The sequence below is a fragment of the Tamandua tetradactyla genome, assembly GCF_023851605.1.
Source record: "Tamandua tetradactyla isolate mTamTet1 chromosome 22 unlocalized genomic scaffold, mTamTet1.pri SUPER_22_unloc_2, whole genome shotgun sequence".
Classification (NCBI taxonomy): Eukaryota; Metazoa; Chordata; class Mammalia; order Pilosa; family Myrmecophagidae; genus Tamandua; species Tamandua tetradactyla.
The window spans coordinates 2123195-2146945 of NW_027518252.1; the positions used below are offsets into that span (position 1 = coordinate 2123195).

At 42.2% G+C, this 23751-nt stretch overlaps 1 protein-coding gene across 1 annotated transcript in view; it reads right to left on the reverse strand.

Moving 5' to 3' along the window:
• Positions 1-20687, reverse strand: part of LOC143672932 (alpha-aminoadipic semialdehyde dehydrogenase-like) — a 66431-nt gene extending 45744 nt beyond the window's left edge. The window contains 6 exon segments of the mRNA XM_077147360.1: positions 3596-3622; positions 3625-3718; positions 12689-12769; positions 13764-14068; positions 17035-17142; positions 20495-20687. Coding sequence (XP_077003475.1) covers positions 3596-3622; positions 3625-3718; positions 12689-12769; positions 13764-14068; positions 17035-17142; positions 20495-20687 — 808 coding nt within the window.
• Positions 20688-23751: the final 3064 nt, after the last annotated feature.

A 23751-nucleotide genomic window follows, 5' to 3' on the forward strand; every position in this document is an offset into this window, starting at 1 on the left:
GACTCTCCAACACGTGTTCTCCACTGCACCCTCCACACCCATCCTGGTACTTGCCAGGCTCCATGAGAATTACCTGTTTACTTCTCTGACTCCCACTCTAACATGCAAGTTCCTGGAGAGCAGGGACAATGCCTTATTGATCAAGATTATTTCCTGGTGCCTGGAAGACACAAAATAAGCATTTATTACACTGATGAAGTAAAAGTTATCCCAAAACCTCTGCGTAGATGAATGGTCTACTTTTTAGAAACATGTGTAAACAAATGAAAAAGATGTTAATTGATGAAGCAGACATCAAGGCAAGTGTACATCAAAGAAGCTGCTATCTCATCCATGTATACACCCCCAAACTGGCAGATCACTAGCTTTTTTTTTATTATTAATTAAAAAAAAGAAATTAACACAACACTTAGAAATCATTCCATTCTACATATGCAATCAGTAATTCTTAATATCATCACATAGATGTATGATCATCATTTCTTAGTACATTTGCATCGATTTAGGAAAAGAACTAGCAAAACAACAGAAAAAGATATAGAATGTTAGTATAGAGAAAAAAATAAAAATAATAATAATAAAAAATAAAAAAATATATATATATAAAAGGAAAAAGGAAAAAAAACAAAAGACACAGACAAACAAACAAACAAAAAAAACTATAGCTCAGATGCAGCTTCACTCAGTGTTTTAACATATTTACATTACAATTAGGTATTATTGTGCTGTCCATTTTTGAGTTTTTGTATCTAGTCCCATTGCACAGTCTGTATCCCTTCAGCTCCAATTACCCATTATCTTACCCTGTTTCTAACTCCTGCTGGTCTCTGTTACCAATGACATATTCCAAGTTTATTCTTGAATGTTGGTTCACATCAGTGGGACCATACAGTATTTGTCCTTTAGTTTTTGGCTAGACTAACTCAGCATAATGTTCTCTAGGTCCATCCATGTTATTACACACTTCATAAGTTTATTCTGTCTTAAAGTTGCATAATATTCCATTGTATGTATATACCACAGTTTGTTTAGCCACTCTTCTGTTGATGGACATTTTGGCTGTTTCTATCTCTTTGCAATTGTAAATAATGATGCTATAAACATTGGTGTGCAAATGTCCGTTTGTGTCTTTGCCCTTAAGTCCTTTGAGTAGATACCCAGCAATGGTATTGCTGGATCGTATGGCAATTCTATATTCAGTTTTTTGAGGAGCCACCAAACTGCCTTCCACAGTGGTTGCACCATTTGACATTCCCACAAACAGTAGATAAGTGTGCCTCTTTCTCCGCATCCTCTCCAGCACTTGTCATTTTCTGTTTTGTTGATAATGGCCATTCTGGTGGGTGTGAGATGATATCTCATTGTGGTTTTGATTTGCATTTCTCTAATGGCCAGGGACATTGAGCATCTCTTCATGTGCCTTTTGGCCATTTGTATTTCCTCTTCTGAGAGGTGTCTGTTCAAGTCTTTTTCCCAGTTCACTAGCTTTTTTAACCAGGAGAAACTATAGAAAGTGTACAACAATATAAAATGAATTAAGATTGGATAATGGATGGGAGGCATGAGTATTTTCTTTTTCTCTTTATCTCTTTCTCTGAAGTGATACAGATGTTCTAAAAATGATCATGGTGATGAGTACACAGCTATGGGATGATGTTGTGAGCCACTGATTGGAACCATGTATGGACTGTATGTGTGTGAAGATTTGTCAATAAAAATATTTTTCAAAAAAAGATGGGATAATGCTGATATCTATCTAATTAAGGACATAAATTTAATTTAGACCCCTCCAACTCTCTGAATAAGTAGGGGATTTGTACGCCATTCTAAGAAAAATAACATGGTCTTTCTTAAAAAATCTTTTTCCTGATTATAAATGCAATATAAATATCAACAAGAAAATTTTCATAAATACAAGGAAGAAGATAATAACAACCATCAATAATCTGCCACACAGAGACAATCACTTTTACTAGTTTTTTATCACACTTCCATCCATTTTTTTTCCAAGTAAGTGAATGGAGTAATTTATTTTTCTCCAACAATATTATAAACATTACAAATCCTATAAGCTCCTACCCTCATCATGAAACCTCAAAGTATAAGGCTGGGCCTTGCAGCATACTTTGTAAGAGCAAAAGATTGAAAACACACTAAATATGCATCATTTGAGAGCTGCCTTGATAAATTATTGTATCCATAAAACAAAATATTAGGCAACCACATGCACACAAAAGATTTTGCCTATCTAGACTAAAATCTGTGAGTGGATATATAAAACCACATCTACAGAAAGGAGCCAGAGAGGCAAGAGGGGAACTCTTAATTCTTTACTCTTTTATTTCTTTTGAATTTTGTAATAGGAATATGTCACCTCTTCAAAAAGTTAACCCCTTAGATTATTTAAAAATAAGTAAATTCAACCTAACCACTGAAGTGTGGGGCTGTGGAGGAGGGCTCATGGCATAATTTGTAATACCTGCCAACAGTCTTTCATAATCAGCTTAACTCTTCCCTTTATCATTGCAAATTAGATAATTTGTTTTCAGTGGGTGCCAGAATGATCAGTTTACCCATACAGCTTTGTCACATTTGAGGTTATTTATTTATATTAGATTTCTGAAAGTAGTAATGCTAAGTCAAAGGATATTAAAATTAAGGTTCTTTGAGTATATTTCCAAACTGTTTTCATGTAGGTTGTACCAATGCACACTGGAACAGTACCTGTAAAAGTGTACCTGCCTCTCTCACTCATATACTTACCAAAGTAAGTTTTATCTTTAAAAATAAAAGTATTCTTTTTGTTTTTAACTTTTTTAATTGTATAATATAACATATATACAAAGCAAAGAAAGAAAAAAGCAGTAGTTCTCAAAGCACTCTTTAACAAGCAGTTACAGGACAGATCCTAGCATTTGTCATGACTACCATATGATCCTCTCAGATTTTTCCTTCTAGCTGCTCCAGAATATTGGAGGCTGGTAGTAATAAATACTTTTTTTTATCATCACAACCGATTTTTTTCTTTTTTCTTTTTGAAAAATAACATATATTCAAAAAAGCAATAAATTTCAAAGCACAGTACCACATTAGTTGTAGAAAAGATTTCAGAGTTTGGTATGGGTTACAATTCCATAATTTTAGGTTTTTACTTCTAGATGCTCTATGATACTGGAGACTGAAAGAAATATCAATATAGTGATTCAACATTCGCACTCATTTGTTAAACCCTACCTTCTCTGTATAATTCCACCATAACCTTTCATCCTTTTCCCTTTCCTTAGGGGTATTTGGGCTATGCCCATTCTGACTTTTTCATATTGGAAGGGTCTGTCACTAATATGGGGTAAAGAGGTGGAACTCCCTGATGTTCTGGAGAGGCTGGGCTAGGTTTCAGGACTTACAGAAAAGTGCTCTTGATCTGATGTTTTCTCCTGTTTTAATCTACATTTCTTAGTAGAGGTTAAGTATATTTTCATATATTTCTAAACCACCTGCAATTCCTCTTCTGCAAGCTGTTTGCAGTTGGAGAATTTTCTGATAGCTGTCTATGTAAGAGGACTACACTCTTAGCTAATCTGAGGCCATCACTTACTTTCAGAAGGCAGGATAGATCCCCCATCATCCATGACAAGGCAACAGCAAAATCACAAATATCCACATACTCTTGAACTTCTCCCACACCTTCTACTAAGATTTTCCCAATCTCTAAAGACACCTAAAATACAAAAATTGAAGCAGCACTTTTTAAAATAGAAATCATACTTTAGACATTAAAATGAAAATACGTAAAACATATTCTGTCCATTTTATGAAGACAAACTGTAGAAAGCTTGTTCTTCTTAAAACCCAAGAATACCTTTCATGCTTTTCTGACCACCTTGTTAATCTTTACTCTAAAAAAAACATTTTTGAAATTCATAAATTGCATGGCTTAAAAAAATTACAATCTTGTGGGCGGGCCACGGTGGCTCAGTAGGTGGAGTTCTCATCTGCCATACCACAGACCTGGGTTCAAGTCCTAGTGCCTTAAATCACAGTCTTGGTACTGCAGGCACCCTTGGAGCCAGCTTGGCTTGTGAGCCATGCTGAGCAGTTACCAGCAACCAAGCCAGGTGGGGCCCCAAGGCCCCCGAGCTGTGGTGCGTGCAGGGCAAATTGGCCTATGGAGAAGGAGGTGGCACTGCGCTCTCTGCCCACTCCACTCCCACTCCCTTAGTTCCTGGACACCAGCAGCTATGGACACAGGCCCCACTGTCAACTCTCCCACCTCAACACTAGCAATCAATGCCTTTCTACTCTGGAGAAAGTTTTTCAGAACCTAAGAGAAGAACAGAGCTGTCACCAGCAGTGGAGACATTGAGACTGCCCTTAACCAGCGTGGAGCCTGTCCCTGGGGAAGCCACCCTCACTCCTCTGCACTCACAGCACCTGGCTCTCCAGCTTCCTCCTGGATAAAGAAGGACAAGCCTACCTTTACCTTCCATCTCAAGTCAGAATAATATGTGAGCCTGTCTTAAAAGACTTGGACCATAAAACTTGAGAGTATGAGCAAATTCTCAATATCAAACTAGCAGAATATGAATCTTTTGTGAAATTCATACATGACCAGATTATGCGACTGTGAGCCAAGGCAAACAAGCTATGTGTCCTGAAGGTTTCTTGCATATCTGAGTACCAATTATGACCTCAAGAGATGGCTGCAATACATTTTTTGCAAGTGGCTTGATATCACATTTCAGTACCAACTTCATGTCCTGAGAACACTTAACCATTTCTGTAGGTCCATTTTATACAGCTTGAAAGACCTTCAGAAGTGTGTCTTTGTTTCTTGCTCACCAAAAAGAGCTGTGCCCTACTGTAATAGATTTTCCAAACAAAAAATTCAGAGCAATGTTTCTTAAAAGGCTATGAAGATAAAATTCAGGTGGAGTAGGAGACCTCAGTAGCACTCAGCAAACAGAGTTTCCCTAAGCACAGTGTGTAAGAAGCATGCATGTGAGAGGGCATGTATGTGCACGTATGTATATTTTAAATGATTTGTTGTGCAATTTTTTTTATCTTGGGAGTTCTGAGTGAATTTAATGCACAATTATGGTTAAAAACATCTGCCTGATCTACAGAAGATCATTCATGCTTTGTGACCACACAGGTCATAACAGTGGATTGTTTCACATGTCAGTATTATTGTTAACAGAGGGACTGTTTCAAGGCACAGAACAGGAGTCACAAGCTAGGAAGGATACTAGATGTGATTATGATGACACAGTAAAGGTCTGTGGTCCAGGTCGACAAACGCATGGTGAGGAATCAGAACAAACTGGAGCATGGGCCATTTGACACATGACTCTGCCTAGCTGGGTTAGGAAAATACTTTGCCTGCAAGCCTTACAACATCCACGAGGAGTCTGTGCTCCCCTCAGTCACACAAAGAGCTCCCTGGACACTGAGCCTCTCCAGGATAGGCTCTGTCCTGGGGCAGGAGCATCAGGGTTTCCCACAGCACAGCACAGGCGAGCATGCAGGCTGGGCCAGGCCCCAGTGGCACTGTTGCTGCAGCAGGATCTGGGTCCTTTCGTCAGGTTTCCTCCCCCTTTTTTTGCATGCTATACAGTGGGGTTGCATCTCATTCTTTTTCATTGTGAGTATCCCACCATTGCTACACCATTTGTTGAATTTTTGTTTTTGTTTGTTTGTTTGTTTGCTTGGAGAAGTGCATGGGCCAGGAATCGAACCCAGGTCTCCTGCATGGCAGGCGAGAATTCTACCACTGAACCACCCTTGTACCCCCGTCCCCAAATTCTCTGTATAGGTGTCTACCTTCAACTGCTTGAAATTTGTTTTGGAAACCCCTTGCCTGAGGTTGCTTACAGGCTGCTCTTTATTTCATTTCCAAGGCTCAGGAACACAAAGCAGCCTCTCTTTTGAGGAGGTGGAAGTTAAGTATGTGTTCATTTTTTACTGGACTCCTCCAGGACCACATTTTATAAACTGCTTTATTTCATTTACTGTTGTTTCTGGAAAGAAATGTTATATTAAAAGTATTTTCAACTCTTTCTCCCCCCGCAGCAGCCGACCTGCCCGCCCTTCTTCTCCCCTCTCTTTCTCCGCCGGCCCGCCGCGCGGCGCCCACGCCCCGCAGCAGCCGACCCGCCCGCCCCCTCCTCCCCCTCCTGCTCCGGCCGCTCTCCAACCCCGCCTTCACCGGCTCCTCCACCACCAGCCTCTACAGCCTTGCCGCCCTCACCTTTCCTCCTCCAGGGCAGCTACTGGGGGAGTGGAAATAATACAGAGCAGCTCCCGGAGCCACGAGGGAGATCAGAGGGACGGCGTACCCCATCCTGGAACGGCTGACTATCTGGGAGAACCAGCTCCAGTGAGATCACCAAGGGGCTCGGGCTTTCCTGGGTGGGACGGCAAGCGACCGGAGTCCCTCCCTTCCACCTTCCCAGGCCAGCTGGTAGAATTGGACAGGCGGTCCCCTTAGGCCGCGGCGGCTGGTGCCCCCACCACACGAGGCCCCCCGGAACAACTGAGATAGTTGGGTCGGAAATCCCCAGACTGCGGAGAACAGTGACCGGGGGATCCCTTCCAAACACGTGACTCCCCCGTCGGCTGGGAATAGTGCACTCTCCCGGGCTGCGACAGCTGGCGCCCTCCCGCCACGCTTGGTGCCCCGGGCCGACTAGCTAATTCGGCCGGACGCTCTCCCGTGCTGCGGCGGCCGGCGACCCTCCCCGCGTTCGGAGCCCCGGGCCGGCTGGCATTCTTCCGGGACGCTTCAGCTGCCGAACCTCCCCTACGGCGAGAATTTTCCAGAGTTAAAGGACCCACAGCAACTTTAACTGGTGGAACCCGTAGACAAACGTGTGCCACGAGCGCCACCTACTGGGAAGGATAAGAAAAACAGAACCCAGAGATTGCACAGAAAAATCTTTCAACCTGTGGGGTCGAACACCCAGGGAAATCTGACTAAATGCCCAGACGCCAGCAGAAGATAATGGATCACGCTCAGAAAATTGAACATATGGCCCAGTCAAACGAAGAAACCAATAGTTCAAATGAGATACAGGAGCTGAAACAACTAATGCTGAATATACGAACAGAAATGGAAAACCTCTTCAAAAACGAAATCGATAAATTGAGGGAGGACATGAAGAAGACATGGGCTGAACATAAAGAAGAAACAGAAAAACTGAAAAAACAAATCACAGAACTTATGGAAGTGAAAGATAAAGTAGAAAAGATGGAAAAAACAATGGATACCTACAACGACAGATTTAAAGAAACAGAAGATAGAATTAGTGATTTGGAGGATGAAACATCTGAATTCCAAAAACAAACAGAAACTATCCGGAAAAGAATGGAAAAATTTGAACAAGGTATCAGGGAACTCAAGGACAATGTGAACCGTACAAATATACGTGTAGTGGGTATCCCAGAAGGAGAAGAGAAGGGAAAAGGAGGAGAAAAACTAATGGAAGAAATTATCACTGAAAATTTCCCAACTCTTATGAAAGACATAAAATTACAGATCCAAGAAGTGCAGCGCACCCCAAAGAGATTAGACACAAATAGGCGTTCCCCAAGACACTTACTAGTTAGAATGTCAGAGGTCAAAGAGAAAGAGAGGATCTTGAAAGCAGCGAGAGAAAAACAATCCGTCACATACAAGGGAAACCCAATAAGACTATGTGTAGATTTCTCAGCAGAAACCATGGAAGCTAGAAGACAGTGGGATGATATATTTAAATTACTAAAAGAGAAAAACTGCCAGCCAAGACTCCTATATCCAGCAAAATTGTCCTTCAAAAATGAGGGAGAAATTAAAACATTCTCAGACAAAAAGTCACTAAGAGAATTTGTGACCAAGAGACCAGCTCTGCAAGAAATACTAAAGGGAGCACTAGAGTCAGAACCGAAAAGACAGAAGAGAGAGACATGGAGAAAAGTTTAGAAAGAAGGAAAGTCAGGTATGATATATATAATACAAAAGGCAAATTGGTAGAGGAAAATATTATCCAAACAGTAATAACTCTAAATGTCAATGGACTGAATTCACCAATTAAAAGACATAGACTGGCAGAATGGATTAAAAAACAGGATCCTTCTATATGCTGTCTACAGGAAACACATCTTAGACCCAAAGATAAATATAGGTTGAAAGTGAAAGGTTGGGAAAAGATATTTCATGCAAATAACAACCAGAAAAGAGCAGGAGTGGCTATACTAATATCCAACAAGTTAGACTTCAAATGTAAAACAGTTAAAAGAGACAAAGAAGGACACTATATACTATTAAAAGGAACAATTAAGCAAGAAGACATAACAATCATAAATATTTACGCACCGAACCAGAATGCCCCAAAATACGTGAGGAATACACTGCAAACACTGAAAAGGGAAACAGACACACATACCATAATAGTTGGAGACTTCAATTCACCACTCTCATCAATGGACAGAACATCTACACAGAGGATCAATAAAGAAATAGAGAACCTGAATATTACTATAAATGAGCTTGACTTAAGAGACATTTATAGGACATTACATCCCACAACAGCAGGATACACCTTTTTTTCAAGTGCTCATGGATCATTCTCAAAGATAGACCATATGCTGGATCACAAAGCAAGTCTTAACAAATTTAAAAAGATTGAAATCATACACAACACTTTCTCGGATCATAAAGGAATGAAGTTGGAAATCAATAATAGGCGGAGTGCCAGAAAATTCATAAATACATGGAGGCTCAACAACACACTCTTAAACAACAAGTGGGTCAAAGAAGAAATTGCAAGAGAAATTAGTAAATACCTAGAGGCAAATGAAAATGAAGACACAACATATCAAAACTTATGGGACGCAGCAAAGGCAGTGCTAAGAGGGAAATTTATTGCCCTAAATGCCTTTATCAGAAAAGAAGAAAAGGCAAAAATGCAGGAATTAACTATCCATTTGGAAGAACTGGAGAAAGAACAGCAAACTAATCCCAAAGCAAGCAAAAGGAAAGAAATAACAAAGATTAGAGCAGAAATAAATGAAATTGAAAACATGAAAACAATAGAGAAAATCAATAAAACCAGAAGTTGGTTCTATGAGAAAATCAACAAGATTGATGGGCCCTTAGCAAGATTGACAAAAAGAAGAAGAGAGAGGATGCAAATAAATAAGATTAGAAATGAAAGAGGAGACATAACTACTGACCTCACAGAAATAAAGGAGGTAATAACAGGATACTATGAACAACTTTACGCTAATAAATACAACAATTTAGATGAAATGGACAGGTTCCTGGAAAGACATGAACAACCAACTTTGACTCAAGAAGAAATAGATGACCTCAACAAACCAATCACAAGTAAAGAGATTGAATTAGTTATTCAAAAGCTCCCTCAAAAGAAAAGTCCAGGACCAGACGGCTTCACATGTGAATTCTATCAAACATTCCAGAAAGAATTAGTACCTACTCTCCTCAAACTGTTCAACATAATCGAAGTGGAGGGAAAACTACCTAATTCATTCTATGAAGCCAACATCACCCTCATACCAAAACCAGGCAAAGATATTACAAAAAAAGAAAACTACAGACCAATCTCTCTAATGAATACAGATGCAAAAATTCTCAATAAAATTCTAGCAAATCGTATCCAACAACACATTAAAAGAATTATACATCATGACCAAGTAGGATTCATCCCGGGTATGCAAGGATGGTTCAACATAAGAAAATCAATTAATGTAATACACCATATCAACAAATCAAAGCAGAAAAATCACATGATCATCTCAATTGATGCAGAGAAGGCATTTGACAAGATTCAACATCCTTTCCTGCTGAAAACACTTCAAAAGATAGGAATACAAGGGAACTTCCTTAAAATGATAGAGGGAATATATGAAAAACCCACAGCTAATATCATCCTCAATGGGGAAAAATTGAAAACTTTCCCCCTAAGATCAGGAACAAGACAAGTATGTCCACTATCACCACTATTATTCAACATTGTGTTGGAAGTTCTAGCCAGAACAATTAGGCAAGAAAAAGAAACACAAGGCATCAAAATAGGAAAGGAAGAAGTAAAATATCATTGTTTGCAGACGATATGATACTATATGTAGAAAACCCAGAAAAATCCACAACAAAATTACTAGAGCTAATAAATGAGTACAGCAAAGTAGCAGGCTACAAGATCAACATTCAAAATTCTGTAGCTTTTCTATACACTAGTAATGAACAAGCTGAGGCGGAAATCAAGAAACGAATCCCATTTACAATCACAACTAAAAGAATAAAATACCAAGGAATAAATTTAACCAAAGAGACAAAAAACCTATATAAAGAAAACTACAAAAAACTGTTAAAAGAAATCACAGAAGACCTAAATAGATGGAAGGGCATACCGTGTTCATGGATTGGAAGACTAAATATAGTCAAGATGTCAATCCTACCTAAATTGATTTACAGATTCAATGCAATACCAATCAAAATCCCATCAACTTATTTTTCAGAAATAGAAAAACCAATAAGCAAATTTATCTGGAAGGGCAGGGTGCCCCGAATTGCTAAAAACATCTTGAGGAAAAAAAACGAAGCTGGAGGTCTCGTGCTGCCTGACTTTAAGGCATATGATGAAGCCACAGTGGTCAAAACAGCATGGTATTGGCATAAAGATAGATATATCGACCAATGGAATCGAATAGAGTGCTCAGATATAGACCCTCTCATCTACGGACATTTGATCTTTGATAAGGCAGTCAAGCCAACTCACCTGGGACAGAACAGTCTCTTCAATAAATGGTGCCTAGAGAACTGGATATCCATATGCAAAAGAATGAAAGAAGACCCATCTCTCACACCCTATACAAAAGTTAATTCAAAATGGATCAAAGATCTAAACATTAGGTCTAAGACCATAAAACAGCTAGAGGAAAATGTTGGGAGATATCTTATGGATCTTACAACTGGAGGTGGTTTTATGGACCTTAAACCTAAAGCAAGAACACTGAAGAAGGAAATAAATAAATGGGAGCTCCTCAAAATTAAACACTTTTGTGCATCAAAGAACTTCATCAAGAAAGTAGAAAGACAGCCTACACAATGGGAGACAATATTTGGAAACGACATATCAGATAAAGGTCTAGTATCCAGAATTTATAAAGAGATTGTTCAACTCAACAACAAAAAGACAGCTAACCCAATTACAAAATGGGAAAAAGACTTAAACAGACACCTACCAGAAGAAGAAATACGGATGGCCAAGAGGCACATGAAGAGATGCTCAATGTCCCTGGCCATTAGAGAAATGCAAATCAAAACCACAATGAGATATCATCTCACACCCACCAGAATGGCCATTATCAACAAAACAGAAAATGACAAGTGCTGGAGAGGATGTGGAGAAAGAGGCACACTTATTCACTGTTGGTGGGAATGTCAAAGGGTGCAACCACTGTGGAAGGCAGTTTGGCGGTTCCTCAAAAAGCTGAATATAGAATTGCCATACGACCCAGCAATACCATTCCTAGGTATCTACTCAAAGGACTTAAGGGCAAAGACACAAACGGACATTTGCACACCAATGTTTATAGCAGCGTTATTTACAATTGCAAAGAGATGGAAACAGCCAAAATCTCCATCAACAGAAGAGTGGCTAAACAAACTGTGGTATATACATACGATGGAATATTATGCAGCTTTAAGACAAGATAAACTTATGAACCATGTAATAACATGGATGGACCTAGAGAATATTATGCTGAGTGAATCCAGCCAAAAACTAAAGGACAAATACTGTATGGTCCCACTGATGTGAAAGGACATTCGAGAATAAACTTGAAATATGTCATTGGTAACTGAGTTCAGCAGGAGTTAGAAACAGGGTAAGACAATGGGTAATTGAAGCTGAAGGGATACAGACTGTGCAACAGGACTAGATACAAAAACTCAAAAATGGACAGCACAATAATACCTAATTGTAAAGTAATAATGTTAAAATACTGAATGAAGCTGCATCTGAGCTATAGGGTTTTTTTTGTTTTTGTTTGCTTGTTGGTTTGTTTGTTGTTGTTGTTTTTTACTATTATTACTACTTTTATTTTTTTTCTTTATATTAACATTTTATATCTTTTTCTGTTGTGTTGCTAGTTCCTCTAAACCGATGCAAATGTACTAAGAAACAATGATCATGCATCTATGTGATGATGTTAAGAATTACTGAGTGCATATGTAGAATGGTATGATTTCTAAATGTTGTGTCAATTTATTTTTTTTTTCTTTTTGTTAATAAAAAAATAAAAAAAAATTTAAAAAAGTATTTTCATTTAATATAGAGTATTTTATTTAATTAGGGCTTATTTTGAAAAATTCTGAATTCAATTCAGATGTAGGCCAATAGCTTCCAAGGTAAAGTAATATTCACAGACAGCATTCTGATCAGCTGGCTCAGAGAAATTTCTCAGATATTCGCATTCAATGATTCCTTATTAATGAATGTCTCTGACTTACATCTAACCAAAAACTGCAACATGATTCTTTACACATTTTCATTACATAGTGCTAATATATAGGTGCAAACAAATGCCTGAACTATTTTTTTTTAAAAAAACACAATCTCATACACAGAAATGCATGCCAGGCTTATTCTCTGGCAAAGGATCATGCATTTACAATGAAAATACTCACCAAGTTTCCTAGCACTTGGATCTTCTCCCTCAATGCCTCACCAATCTGCCTTACTACATCTCCTCTCTTGGGAGCTGGAATCTAAAAAAAGGATGGGATTTTATCATTTGATTCAAAATACAAGCTCGTGTATATGACAGTTGACATAAATGTGCACTATGAGATGAAATACCACATCAAAGGAGAATTCCTAGATCACAATGAGACTCTGAGATATGGCAAGTCCCAAAACCAGTAACAGGATCCCAGAAAGTGTCCAGATGATAGGTTCATGATGGGCAAGGGATCATGCCAAGTAGAGAGAAATTCAGGAATTAAATATAACATTTTGGGATGACTCCAGAAAGCCCATTACCTTAAAATACCTGTGGGCCTCTATGGTTCTCAGAAATCTTTTCTTATGGGCCAAACCGGTTTCATTACCAAGTGTTTGATTAAGCTGTTATCAACTGGAATTTAATAATCCACTGAAATCACCACATTCACTCACCAAATATTTTCAGAGCACAATTTATGTGATGGAAAAAACTGTTAGGCAGTGGGGTTAAAACAAGAAAGGAGGCATGGCCCTTGCCTTTGTGAAGCTACTATCTGCCCGGAGAAAAAGACAAAGAATTAAAAAGGACACAAACAATTACAGATTACCCTAAGACCATAAAGACAAAGGATGTAAACAAACAACTGAGACAGAGAAAACACATTGAAGGTAGGCAGATACATTGCTTTATCTACAGTGTTGTTAGGGAACATCTCTAAAGAGGTGAGATTTAAACTGAAACCTGAAAAACTGGAAAAGTCAGCCATAGGAATGTTATTCACTGGCAAAACAATGAACATGTAAGAGCGATCCAGGCAGGGTAACAGTTTGCTGTATTTGAAGGGTTGGCTAGGATGGTCAGCAGCTCACACTAGAGGCAAAAGATGAGGCTGGATGACGGATCCCAGAATTTGTAGTAAGGATTAGGAATCAGTTTTCCAAGACCACTGAGAAGTCTTCCACGGATGTTTAAGCAGTGTAACATTATTTACTTTGGCTTTTTAAAATCATTATCTGAGGGAACGCGAGCACTGCTACCTTTCCTTCACTGCGGGTTTCTCCAGGGCGCGTGGCCGGGCCGCTCTCCGGGCCTCCCCCAGACACTCTCCCTTCGCCCCAGAAGTCTGAGAGCGAGCGCGGGGGGGGGGGGGGGGGGGGGGGGGGGGGCGGACGCCTGGCGCGGGGGCGGGCACCAGGGCCCCTCCGCCACGGGCCTGCGCCGCCAGAGCCGCAAGCCGGAAACCCCCCGGAGGCGCCGGGAGAGCGCGACCCCTGGCACCCCGTGGCGGGCCGCCCCCTCAGGCACTTCCTCCCGTCCGCGTGGTGTGCGGAGACATCGGATTCTGAAGGAGATCCAGAAGCTTCAGAAGAGCACAGATCTGTTGATAAGGAAGTGGCCCTTCAGCCTTCTGGTAAGAGAAATATGTGCTATATTCTCTTGCGGTGTGGACTTGAACTGGCAAGGCCAGGCTCTGTTGGCCCTATAAGAGGATGTGCAACTGGCCAGAAGGATCTGAGGAATTGAAGCTGGTCTTGGCTGAGCTCCTGTGGCCAGCGTCTCTAGTAAGCCTTTCCTGCTCACCCAGAGAACAAGTGTTTGTTTTGGAGGAAAAATACCTAGCTTCTCATCACTGGAGATAGAGTTTCTCAGAAGGAATTTTCCTTCTCCATCCTTAGTCCCTGGTTGTTTTGCCTTCCCTCTGTTCTTGGGGTTGAAATACAAAATATTTGAGGTTTAATATTCTAGTTCCTTCCACTGAATGGCTATCAATGTTATATTCAGAAATTCTAACCTGTAGAAGTTAACATTTTGTTCTTACTTTTAAATCAAGATGTACAAAAATTTATACTTTGAAATTTTTTATAACTGGAGAGATAATAGAAATAATTTTTAATTAAAAAACAAAATGGATTCTTAGAGTATACACAGATTATACTTTTTTAGTATGTGCTAACATTAAGTTCTATATTTGCATATTACCTTTTCAAATTTAACAAAAAAATTGAGGAATGTTTGTGCCTCCAATGGAGTGAATATGAACAGAAAAAAACTTTGCCTTATTGCATCTGGAAGCAGCTTAAAAGATTTGAGAAATGAGAAATGCCACCCAAAGATTTTAGATTTTGTCTGTGCTAAAAGTGATTAGTGATGGATACTACTGCTTATAATGTGTCAGTTAGCTGAATTCAGACACGAGTACTGTTTTTGACTGAACAAATTTTAACCCTTTAAAGAAACCTGTTATTTTTCCACATCAACTCATATTTATGCAAATATCAAAATAAAGCATATTTGTCCATGGGAAAAAAATCATTATCTGAAAGGTACAGAATAAATTGGAAGGGGAGAGAAAAGAAGCTGGGAGACCAGTTAAGAATGTAGTATAGTAGTCTGGGTGAAAGAATATGGTGAATTAATAAAATAGTAGTGGTAGCAAGGAAGACAAAAAGTGGAGCCAGAATTTATTTTGGAAGAACTGGCAGAACACACTAAGGAGACAGATGTGGATTATGAGAGAAATGAAGAATTAAGGATGGCTGCCAGGTCACTCACTGGCTTAATAGTCAGGTAGGAGGATATACAGCTATTGGGATAAAGAAGATTTGGGGGCAGGTGTCAGGGAATTTTGCAGGGGATAAAAACTATAGGCTAGGGCCTACAAATTTGAGATATTTGTGATTCATGAATGGGGATGCCAAATAGGGGTATGGATGGGTAAGGGAGATGGGAGCTCACAGGAAAGCCTAGATTAGAGAAAGAAAACTGAACTGGTTTATAGCAAATTGTTAACAATTAAGGCCCTAGAAACAGCAGGACTGAGATAAAAAAAAGTCCAAGAATGCAGCCCACAGAAACACCAATATTTAGCAACCATGATGAGAAGATAGAAGGGGAGGCCAAGGAAATGTCAGTGAGGAAGAGGAAACCCTGGAAGGAAAGGTATTACAGCAGCCAAGAGCTACTGCATTTTAATAAGGAAAAGAAACATACTGAAAAGTCATGGAGATATTGTGCAGGATATGAAAAAAGAGAATGGCCATCAGTTTCAGGAACATAGAGATTACTGATTGTATGGGTTGACTGTGTCCCCCCAAAAGTTATTCAGGTCCTAACCCCCATTACTTCACAATATGACCTTATTTGCAAGTAGGGTCATTATAGATGCATTCAGTTAAAATTAGGGCATCCATTCACTGCCCTCCCACCTCTACGTGGGACATGACTCCCAGGAGTATAAACCTCCCTGGCAATGTGGGACAGAGCTCCCAGGATGAACCAGGACCAGCAACAAGGGATTGAGAAAGCCTTCTTGACCAAAATGGGGAAGAGAGAAATGAGACAAGACAAAGTGTCAGTGGATGAGAGATTTCAAACAGAGTCGAGAGGTTATCCTGGAAGTTGTTTTTATGCATTATATGGATATCTCTTTTTAGATTGTGGTGCATTGGAGTGACTAGGAGGAAGTGACTGAAACTGCTGAGCTGTGTTCCCACAGTCTTGTTTCTTGAAGACAATTTTATAATGATATAGCTTTTACAATTTGGGTGTGTGATTGTGAAATCTTTGTGTTTAATCCTTCTTTTAGAGTACAGACAGATGAGTAAAAAATATGGATAAAAAATAATAGGGGGTACAAAGGTTAAAATAAATTAGGTATATGAAAATACTAGTGGTCAGTGAGACAGAGGGGTAGGGAGTATGGGATGTATGAGTTTTTTTTCTTTTTTCTTTTTTCTGGAGTGATGCAAATGTTCTAAGAATCAGTATGGTGATGAATACACAACTATGTGATGACACTGTGAGCCACTGTTTGTAACCATGTATGGACTGTCTGTGTGAAGATCTGTCAATAATAATTAAAAGAAAAGAAAATGAGGTCATCCTAGAATATGATGGGCCCTTCATACAGAATAAATGGTGTCCTTATAAGAAAGAAGAGGCAGAGAGGGACATGGAGCAGGCAGCCATGGAGGATAGAGGCACGGAGGATGGAGGCAGCAATTAGAGCGATACATCTACAAGCCAAGGGACACCACAGACTGCCAGTGGACACCAGGAGTTTCCAAAGGGAGTATGGCCCTGCAGACACCCCGGCTTCAGACTTTTAGCCTCCAAAAGTGAGACAAGGGGTGCATTATTTCAAGCTACCTAGACTGCCTCATTTGTGATACATTGTTACTGCAGGAAGCTGAATCATTGCTGATCTTAACTAACAGTTTCAGTGAAAGGGAGGGGTAGCAGAGCAGAGGGAACCGGCTTAAGTCACTGAAGAAATCAGAAGTAAATTCAGTCCTTGCAGAGCGGAACTCTCCCTGGCATCACGGAGCGATGTCCGGTTGCTGCACGGTGATTTGCTGTAAGAACCAGCGTGGACGGAACCGGAAAGCCCGGAAGCTGACTTTTTACCCGTTCCGTCTGCATGACAAAGAAAGACCTGAAAAATGGCTTAAGAATATGAAATGTAATTCATGGGTTGACAGTCAATACCAGTTCCTATATAGTGACCATTTTACTCCTGATTGCCTTGATGTCAGATGGGTTATTCAATATTTGAAACAAACTGCAATTCCAAGAACATTTTCTTTCCCAGAAGACAATCAGGTTCTGCAGACAGGCTGAAGGGATTCACATGTCGAGCATAGCAGCAGATTGTCAGACAGAGGTGATCAGGTGGAGGGGGTAGAGGGAAAGAAAATTGTTGTGAAAACAAATACTGAATAAAAAAGAAAAATGTGTGCTTTTACCAAAAGAATATTTTTAGACAATTTTAAATAAACAGTTATGAAGCATAGCTTAAACAAAAGATAATACAAGCACAAGTTATTATAAATAACTTGATAACTTAATGACTAAGACTCTTTACTGGTTTTCTGAAATTTCCCCTTGTATACTGAGTATGCTTAATGTTTTTTAAATAGCACTTTAAGATATAATTGTGCTGTTACATATTTAGAACATTTAAAAATTTTTTTTTGTTTTTGTTTTTTTGTTTTTACTTTTTATTGTATAGTACAATGTATATACAAAGCAAAGAAATAAAAAAGTAGTAATTTTCAGACCACTCTTCAACAAGTAGTTACATGACAGATCACGGAGATTATCATGGGCTACCATATGATCCTCTCAGATTAAAAAAATATTTTTATTGAGAGTTATCCACACACATACAGTAAAACAATATTGTACAATCAGTGGCTCACAATATCATCACATAGTTGACTACTCTTCACCAGGTTCATTCTTACATTTGCATCACTCCAAAAAAAGAAGAAAAGAAAAGAACTCATGCATCCCATGCCCCTTCCCCTCCTTCTCATTGACCCACACTATTTCAATCTACCCAGTTTTTACTCTTTATCTTCCCTCTTATTTATTTATTTATTTATTTATTTATTTATTTATTTATTTATTTATTTATTTTACACAGGCAGGCACTGGGAATCAAACCTGGGTCTCTCCAGGATGGCAGGCAAGAACTCTGCAAGTGAGCCACCATGGCCTGCCTTACTTATTATTATTTTCTTTTTATCCTTTAAATGTTTTCATCTGTTCATACCCTGGGTAAAAGAAACATCAGACACAAGGCTTTCACAGTCATGCAGTCACACTGCAAAAGCTATATAATTGAGGACTTCCAGGAAGATGGCCTAACAGAGCAGCTCGAAATCAGCCCTACTCCACGGAAAAATTAGCAAAGGGATAGGAGGGCAACTGAGGCAGCAATTTGGAAGTGTGGCTGACCTGGAAGAACCTTCTGCACCACATGCAACAGCCTTGGTTGCAGAGGCCCAGGAACTGAGAGGCAGAAAGGTGGACCCTGGCATGGAGTTGTGGAGCCCGCAGGAGTGCAGGGACAGGAAGCCAGGACTAGGAAATAAGCCAGGCCACATTCCTTAGGTGTGCTACCCTCACCAGTACAGCCCTGTAACCAGCACGCACCCCACACCCCATGCACCCGTACCCCTCACCGGTTCCTATTCCCCACACTCCAGGCACCCCCACCCCACCAGTCCCCAGTGCATGTTCCTGCCCTACACCCCCACCCCAAGTGCAGCCCAGCCCACCTCTCCTGCACCCCTCCCGAGCACTACCTCCCGTCCCTGTTCTCTGCAGGCTGCTACCAGCGCATAAAGGCTGCAGGCACTAACCTCCATACCTAGGCTACCACTGTCTCCTGTCCATAGTGTCATACAGCCTCACCCTGTCCTCCCGAGCTCTGTGCATCCATTTACAGCACTCCTAGGCCCATGCACATGCACAGGCCCCATTCATATCATTCCTCTCTGGGAACCTCACTTTACAGCAGTCCTAGAACTGTGCATGCACACAGCCCTCAGTCTCACTTTCAAGCTCTGAAAAAGTGCTGACCTGCGCAGCCGGGTCACATCTGCCCCCAGTCCATGAAAGCATAATACCTGTTGCCATAGCTCTGTACATACACGGAAAGGGGCCCATGCCTTACACCAGCACACACCGGGGTTATGCTCCCCAGACTGGTGCACCCAAACAGTTACATCCTCCCTGGCTACTGGGCGCCCATGTTCACAAGCATCAGCATAACATCCACAACTCACGCCCATACCTGCCCTGAAAGAAATCACCATACTGAGTGCTCCACCCATACCCTGCTCCCTGCTGCACAACCACCCACAAACACAAGGCCTTAGACTACTGAAAAATCAACTCTCAAAGTAAATCAGTCAAGATATTTATATGTCATGAAGACAGCAGAAGATCCCTAAGCACATCACAAGGCAGACAGATATAGCCCTGCCTAATGACCAAATTAAAGCACTAGAGGAGATACAGACATTGGAACAACTAATCAAAGATGTTCATACAACTCTATTTAATGAAGTGGGATAGAAAATGACATAAAGGAGATCAAGAAGACAGAAGAAGAGCACAAAGAGGAATTTGAAAGAATAAATAGAAAAATAGTGGAAATTGCAGAGTTTAATTAGAGACTCTAATTAAAATAAAAAACATACTAGAGGCACACAACATCAGATTTGAAGAGACAGAAGTAAGAATAAGTGATGTAGAGGACAGGATTGACTTTGAAGACTCAAAACAGCAAACGGCAAAAATGATGGAAAAAACTTAATGAGAACTCAGAGAAATGACAGACAAAATAAAAAGCACACAAATATAAGAATCACTGGTGTCCCAGAAGGAGAAGAGAGGAGTAAAGGGCTAGGAAGAGGAGTTGAGGATAAAATGGGGGAAACCTCCCAACCCTCATACAGGACATAAATATACAAGTCAAAGAAGATCAAAGGACTCCAAACAAAATAAATCTAAATAGCCATTGTCCAGGACAAATACTAATCAGTCTGTCAAATGTTGAAGAGAAGCAGAAAATCCTGAAAGTGGAAGGAAGAAAACAATCTACTACATACAAGGGAAACCAAATAAGACTGAGTTCAGAATACTCAACTAGCACCCTGGAGGCGAGAAGGCAGTGGTGTGATATATTAAAGACCCTGAAAGAGAAAGACTTCCACCCCAGACCAACGTTCAGGGGTCGCTTCCAGCAACCTGCCCCCACCTTCCAGACAGACTTACGCCGCTCTAGTCACCACGCACACCCCACGGACGCACCGCTGCCGGGGTGCAGCTTCTCCGCAGCACCGCCCCCACACGGCCAGCGCCCCCTGCCACTTGGTTCCCCGGGCTGGGCTCAGCACACTTCGGGGCCAGGCTCTATCTGGGACCTTGGAAACGGCTCAGCAGGAAACCTATCCCTGAAGCGCGGATGTCCCACCCGACAGGACACCAAGCAGGACTTCACAAACACTCCTGACTTTGGCCCTGCGCCTCCGGTCCTCCAAGGAGTCGGGGAGACCTCGCGGCTCTGCGGACCTCAGCGCTGGCAGGAATGCCCAGCCGGCGCCCCGGGTGTCGGCTAGCCACTTGCGCTCTGGGTGTTGCAGGTCGGGCTGGACGTCGGGCGGCATCATTCCCTGACAGCGGAGATCGATGCCTTCCTGCTGGGCACGCCGATCAACCTGTGCCTGCCAGAAGCCTGGGAGCGTTGGAGCGGTGGGGCACCAGACCCTCCCTGGGGTTCCCTGACCCACAGTTGCTGCCACCGCCGCGTCATCGTCCGGGGGCTGGGCAGTGCGCGGGGCCTCCTGCTCAGCTCCACCTCCCACGTACCCTCCCCCCCGACTGGATGCCACAGACCTTTGTGACGCAGGGGCTGCGATACCTGTGATTTTTATTTTTTCTTTTCTTGTTTCATTTTCTTGTTTCAAGTACTGAAAGACACCAAACAAGTGCACACCTTCCTATTTTGAGCATTCTGTTCGCGTATAGAATGAGTAATTCAGAATTTCATCACACAGTCGCATGTGCATCATTATGATAGTTTCTTGGAACCTTTGCATCTGTTTAGGAGGAGAAATAAAAAGTTAACAGAAAAAAAAATATGCGTACCAGACCCCTTACCCTTACCTTTCTTTGATCATTTGCACTTCCAACTAAATTTATTTTCACATTTGATCTCCCTCTTACTCGTTTTTATTCCATATGTTCTACCTGTCTCTTGACGAGCTAGAGAAAAGGAGCATCATACACAGGGACTGGCCCTTGGCTGCGAGAAGTCGAGGCACGTTGGAGCGGTGGGGCACCAGACATTCCCTGGGGTTCCCTGACCCGCAGTTGCCCACACCGCCAGGTCAGCCAGGAGCCTGGGTAGTGGGTGGGCCCTCCTGCTCCACTCCACCTCCCGCGGCACCTCCCCCGGCTGAGGGCTACAGATTTTGTGACGCAGGGGCTGTGACGCCTGTGAGCTTTCCTTTTTTTTTCTTGTTTCAGTTTTTTTTTCCAAAACCTATAAGCAGCAAACAAACACAAACATTCCTGTTTCGATCATTCCATTTAATGTGTATAATGAGAAATTCTCAATATCATCACATAGTTGCCCATTCATCATCATGATCATTTTTTGGAACATTTACACCTGTTCAGAAGAAGAAGAAAAAAGAAAACAGACCAAAAAATGATACATACCATCCCCCTGATCCCTCCCTTTCATTGATCACAAGTATTTCCAACTGAAATTTATTTTAACATTTGGTCCCCCTATTATTCATTTTTATTCCACGTGTCCTTCCTGTATGCTGGCAAGGTAGATCAACGAAGCATCAGACACAAGGTTTTCACACGCACACGGTCATACTGTGAAAGCTGTGCCACGATACAATCATCTTCAAGAAACATGGCTACTGGAGCACAGCTCTACATTTTCAGGCACTTCCCTCCAGCCCCTGCACTACATCCTGCCAGTCAGCATCTTTCGTGGGTCACAGGGGCCTCCCCTCTCTCAGCCAACTCAGCTGGTGATCTCACTCCTCCCCTCCCACCATTTAGGACCTGCCCCCAGGGGTGCAAATCTCCCTGGAAACATGGGACACAACCCACCGGACAAGCCGGTACCCAGCATCAAGGGAATGAGAAAGCCTGCATCACCCAAGGGGGTAGAGAGAAATGAGACAAAAGAAGGTTTCCGTGGCCAAGAGTATTCATGCCTTCCTGATGTTATCCTGCTGGTGGCTTTCAATGGACATCCAATTTTCACTGATGGTGGAGTGGAGCGGCTGAAGGGAATTACCTGAAAGAGTTGAGCCCTGTTCCCCAAGCCTTGATTCTCGAATACAATCACCAAAACGTTCAACTTTCACAATGGGACTGTGGTCTTGGAAATCCGTCGTGTTTTTTTTTTTCTTTCTTCCTTTCTTTTTTTTTTTTCTGTTCCTATCGTCCTGGGAATGGTTCCATGGACAAAGGGGTGTGGAGAAAGAATCATAAAGTAATAGAGAGCAGGAAGGGTGAAGCAAATTGTGTACTGCATATAGCAGTGGTGATTGGGAAGGAGGGAGAAAGGGCATGACTTGTATGAGTTCTTTTCTTATTATGAATTCTTCTCCTGTCTACCAAATAATCACTGTCCTTCTTCCACACCGGTGTGATGATACTACAAGCCTTTATTATGCGCCTGGATGTATTGCTCTTTGGTCAATGCTATGGACGAAAATGATTTTCAATAACCTTAGAGGGAGGGCAGTCGATATATACAGATCAATTCCAAAGTTGCCGAGGTCCCCGGACTGGAACCCTCAGCCCAGGTGTTGCCAATTTGCAATCATTGGATTCCTCTCCCGGGCAGTACTGGTAGTGAGTTGTATGTCACTACCGATTGAATCAAGAAGCCTGAAAAAAGATGCAAACTGCAGGCAGTCTCCCATCCAAGTCCGAAGCGCGCCTGAGCCTGCTTAGCTTCACCGCTCAACCGGGAGCATGCGCACTGAAACAATTTAGGAACTTCGCGGAGAGGTCCCCCACTGGCAGTCCCAAGAGCCGAGGCTGGGGAGGGCTGCGCTGCCCCGCCGGTATTGTGGCGAAGGCCCCTCCTCAATCTGCTGTCCGGCTCCTGACCGCAGGGTGCTGCTGCCCGCCAACCGGTGCCACCATCGCCCTCGCTCGGTCCCCCGCCCGCAGCCAGCTACATCGGGCATGGTAAGGGCGCTGTGCCTGCCCACCCTGCATGCCGCCCGACTCTCCGGGGTCCCTTCCAGCAACCTGCCCCCGCCTTCCAGACTGACCCCAGCCGCTCCCGCCACCACAAACACCCCACGGACGCACCGCTGCCATTCCCCGGGCTGGGCGCAGCACACTTCGGGGCCAGGCTCCATCTGGGACCTTGGAAGCAGCTCAGCAGGAAACCTGTCCCTGAAGCGCGGACGTCCCACCCGACAGGACACCAAGCGGGACTTCACAAACACTCCTGACTTTGGCCCTGCACCTCCGGTCCTCCAAGGAGTCGGGGAGACCTCGCGGCTCTGCGGACCTCAGCGCTGGCAGGAATGCCCAGCCGGCGCCCCGGGTGTCGGCTAGCCACTTGCGCTCTGGGTGTTGCAGGTCGGGCTGGACGTCGGGCGGCATCATTCCCTGACAGCGGAGATCGATGCCTTCCTGCTGGGCACGCCGATCAACCTGTGCCTGCCAGAAACCTGGGAG